The sequence below is a fragment of the Stylophora pistillata genome, chromosome 2 (assembly GCF_964205215.1).
Source record: "Stylophora pistillata chromosome 2, jaStyPist1.2, whole genome shotgun sequence".
Taxonomy (NCBI): Eukaryota; Metazoa; Cnidaria; class Anthozoa; order Scleractinia; family Pocilloporidae; genus Stylophora; species Stylophora pistillata.
The window spans coordinates 32441822-32446355 of NC_142520.1; the positions used below are offsets into that span (position 1 = coordinate 32441822).

Sequence of the window (4534 nt, forward strand, 5' to 3'; positions counted from 1 at the left end):
TTGCTTGGCTAAGAATTAGGTCAACTTCGTCTTTTGGCCGGCCCGGAAAACCAAGACAAGTGGAATGGTTCTCAATCCACCTTAAACAAGCAAGAAGAGGTATAATTACTGTTTCCCCGTTTTCTGGATCGTTTGTCGAAGTCACAGTGCACTGTTACTGTAGTTTTGAACGAGCAGCAGATATCCTTATGAGAAGAACGACACGCACTGCTTTTGCAGAGTTCACATCTTTTCTCTGCATGCAATTCGTTTTATGCCAGTTTCAAGGTAATTTCTGTAATTAATCAAACAATCTATAGCGATTAAAATAGTAAGGAAGAGAAAACAAATACGATTCAATCTTTCAGCGTCTTAAAAAATACTTATAAATCATTTAAAATCCTGACTTCCTTTTAAGGCAATTGTCACCTCGACCGGTTCCTTTCCACACAAAGCCCCAAGTGTTTATAGATCATCAGTGTGGTATCAGCGATTAACGATAAAAATACGCCTCTGAATTTCATGAAATAGGTTTGACTATAACTCATTTTGAAAACAACATACGGTCAACCGAAGAAAATTAAGTAAGAGTGCAGGGAAGTTGAAATCTTATCAACAGTAAAATACAATAATGTTGCAGCAGGCAGTGGTTTTAATCACCGAACTAGGTTTACCTTTCGTTCTTTTTGTCCTAAAATGAGCTTTATCAAACGAAACAATAATTCACTAAATAAAAATTTAACTCAATAAAGATCGGAGTTAAGTAATTGTTTGCTCCTGTTTCTTACATGTAACACTTGGCCATAGTTCCTTTAGCCACGTGCTTCGCAGTCCAAAGTTGTCGATCTCGGTAGACTCATTGTGAATTAATTAGCGTTGTTCCGCACACGTGTAACATGTTTCTGAACAAGCAACATTAATTCAGCGAACGTTTGGTTCGCGGTTTGGTTGAAGACTATATTTAAACAAGGATCTCTTAGGTGAGGTAATTACAGCCTCCTTTTGAACGAAATGGAAATGGAGAAACCCAGTGAAACGCTTTGTAAACAATCATTATCAAGAGGTGCTGACTATCCTGCCAAGTTATATCGCCATTGTGGGAGCGATGCAACAATTTCAAGACTGCAATCACCTTTAGTGATACAGCAATATGAACGGTAAGATGATATTATGTTAAATAAGCTGTAGACCGGATGTAAAATGCGAAACAATTGAGTTTGCTTGTGAATGTGTACATTTTCGAATAACTAACGGCACCGTCAAATCAGCTCATTTTGTCCAACTTTAAAATTTGATTAAATCGCAATGAATTATTACCCCAAAAAATCCGTTGGAGATCGAAAAGAACCACACTTCGCCTTCCAAAAGCCAGATTTTCAGTGGATTATTTTATTTACCACATCGTTAAATAACGGGTTACTTTTGACCCATTTTTAATCTTGTTAGAAGCGGGTCGGACAAATTCAATTAGATTGTGTAAGTAAATGATCAAAAATTGCTCAAATTGCAGTCAACACATGTATTGATGTTGTTTTTAAAGACTTAGTACTTTTTATCGGTCCAAGTGTTTTCAATTCGTGGCGCGACGCTCCGAGATTCGTCTGTAATTTTGAGCTTCAGAAGCGACATTTTGGCGAAATTCAGTTGTTATCGATTTCTCCAAAATAAATCGATATTCAGCCAAACGAAGTATGTAGTGCTTTGTTTCACCATAAGGCCGACCTAACTTGACAATATGAGCTGAATCGATTTTTTGGCTGTTGCCACCATATTTTGAAAATGTTCGATTTTTGGCCACATTTGCTCTTAAACTTTACACTTTCTGAAGAAAACAGTCTTGCTGTTCTACTATTCACTTAAGTTTTAGAATATTCTGGCTTAGAACATAGCTAGCACAGCCGCGCAATCCAATTCATTATACGTAAGCGTGCTCAAAATCCTGATAGTGCACGCTGATAGCGTGAGCAAATCGCTTCGCCAGAAAATTTTTTTTACGCGCGAGCGGCCATTGTTTGCGCGGGGAAAAATAATATACCTTGCGACAATAATGTATACAAACAGAGACTCGGCCCACCAGTCCCAAAACGAAGACAATTTTCCGACCTTTTCCCTTGGGTTAGAGTTCTTAAATGTGGCAGAAAAAAAGAAAAACAACGGGAAAGGAGACTCGGCATCAGCGCCGTCACGATTCGCTTCACTGTCCGAGGGTGAAATGCAACAAATTTTGACAGAAAGACACTCTGGTAAAACCAAACAAATGACAAATTGGTCTGTTTCAACCTTCAAAGGTAAGCTTAAATTTTTCCGTTTTAAAATTGTTAAATATATATTTACAGTTGTTCTCGGGAATAATAAAACTCAAGGAAAAATTGTTTGCAAAAGGATTAACACATTTAATTACATCAAATTACAGACGTAGCAATAACAGTCTTTCTGTCTGGTTTTCCTTCACGAAAATAAGTTTTAAATGGTTTCTTTTTAAACTCAAAGAAAACTTGTTTTTATTTTAGCTTGGTGTAACGAGAAACAAATACAAACTTCAATGGAAAACATGACGGTAGGACAACTGGACACAAACCTGCGCAGGTTCTATGCCGAAGAGAGGAACAAGTCCGGGGAATCCCACAGCAAAACCTCTCACCTTGGTTTCATGCACTCTTTTGAGAGATACCTGAATGCACCAACCCTAAGCAGAGGGCTCAAACTGAGTTCAGATCCTCGATTTAAACGATCAAATGAAATGTTAAACGCTCAGATAGTCCGTTTGAAGCTCCAGGGCAAGGAAAATGTCACCCACAAGCCAGCCATAGAGAGCGAAGACTTGATTAAGTTGAAAGCCTCGCCTGCCATTGCACTGAATAATCCACTCGCCCTCCTCCGCAATGTATGGTTTCACGTTATTTTATTCTTTTGTCGGAGAGGAAGAGAAGGTCAGAGGCAGCTGAAGAAAACGAGCTTCAAGTTTGAAGTTGATGCGTTGGGAAGAAGATTTGTCACAATGGCGCATGATGAAGCGACAAAAAACCATCCCGGAAGAGTGACTGATGTATCCAGCAACGAGAAATTGGCAAGAATGTATGAAACACCTGAAGAGAACGACGGATACAAAGCTTTGAAGTTTTACATGGCCAAACTCAATCCTCGGTGCGATGCTTTCTTTCAGTATCCGAAAAAGAATTCTAAGGAGAAATATGACGATAAAGTTTGGTTCGACGCCCGACCAATTGGTGGCAACAAACTCGACGGAATGATGAAAAGCATCAGTGAGGAAGCAAAACTCTCCAAAATGTACACCAACCACAGCGTCAGAGCCACCGAAATCACCTTATGGTCGAATGCTGGTGTAGAGAACCATCACATAATGGCAATCTCTGGTCACCGTGGCGAACAGAGTCTTTTACATTACAACACGCAGCCCTCGAGATCTCAGCCTCGCACCTGCAGCGAAGTCCTTTCGAAAAGCTTGACCTCTGACAGATCCGAATCTCTTGCCACTGTCACTGCCATAAACATAAAGAAAGAAGTGTGGGAAAACGGCCTCGTTGTGTCCACTGCAAGTGACAAAACCACAAGCGGCTTCGGATCTTTCTTTAACAACAGCACCGTGCAAAATGTCCACATCACTCTTGGATCAAATTTTAGCCACACTTGTTGACGTTTACTGTTATACTGTTCTCAGTGTTTACTCAGACCGTTTTGCGATGGTCTATTTCCGGTAATCGATATACTTTTTGAAGTATTTTGACTTATACGTATGATGCACGATCCTCGCAGTAGATAGCGCTATTTAAGCAATAGCGAAAATCAGACCTGAAAAAAATCAGGCCTGTACGGGACTCGAACCACTGACTTCTGCGATACTAGTGCAGCGCTCTACCAATTGAGCCAACAAGCCAACTGGGAGCAGGCCGTTAAGTTGATTCGTAATAAACCCGTGAAAGTGATAAATCAGATACAATGAAATATATGAAGTTCATATATTTTGATTCATTGTATTCATTGTATTCATTGTATCTGATTTTGACTTATGTTAACTCTTCTCTTGCGCGAAGTGTTCGTTTTCTCAGAGAAACAGAAAATGTGGCGTGTTGTAAATTAACCAATTAAACCGCAGAGTTTCTTCTCTGTCGTTAGGAGAATTTTATATTTAATCAGGAAATAACTGTTAAATAAAAGATCTATTCTTGAGCTTGATTTCTTTTTTAAAAATAAAGAATTAAGTATTTAAACTGCAATAAAATAAAGCTCGAGCCTTAAACAGAAAACTTGAAATAAAAACTATTTCCTATTTTGCTTAAACACGAAGGCGCGCTATAAAAGTGGTCTTAGGTCCCACTGGACTATTTGTCAATCAACTGTCGTGTGATGTAGAACTCTAAGAGTCAATTCAGCTTGAGCTACAGCTACTCCAAAGCAGTGAACAGCAGGCGCATCCCTCAAAATTGTTTTATGTCTTCATCGCAATACAAGAATTTTTGAGATTTGTCAAGTTCCTTTCTCCTGAGGAAACTGTTTTTATTTGTGGCGGTAAATTTGAGATCGAAGTAGGTGGTTT

The 4534-nt window shown here is 39.0% G+C and overlaps 1 protein-coding gene across 1 annotated transcript; it reads left to right on the plus strand.

The window, feature by feature from the left end:
- The first annotated feature begins 2407 nt into the window (after positions 1 to 2407).
- LOC148738380 (uncharacterized) lies at positions 2408 to 4156 on the plus strand. Its single transcript, XM_088750861.1, has one exon. It carries the CDS (start codon positions 2522 to 2524, stop codon positions 3632 to 3634), a length of 1113 nt encoding a protein of 370 aa, XP_088606987.1. The 5' UTR covers positions 2408 to 2521; the 3' UTR covers positions 3635 to 4156.
- Positions 4157 to 4534: the final 378 nt, after the last annotated feature.

Excerpts from the sequence above, each read along its gene's own strand:
- LOC148738380 (XM_088750861.1), top strand. The coding sequence starts at position 2,522 with ATGGAAAACATGACGGTAGGACAACTGGACACAAACCTGCGCAGGTTC.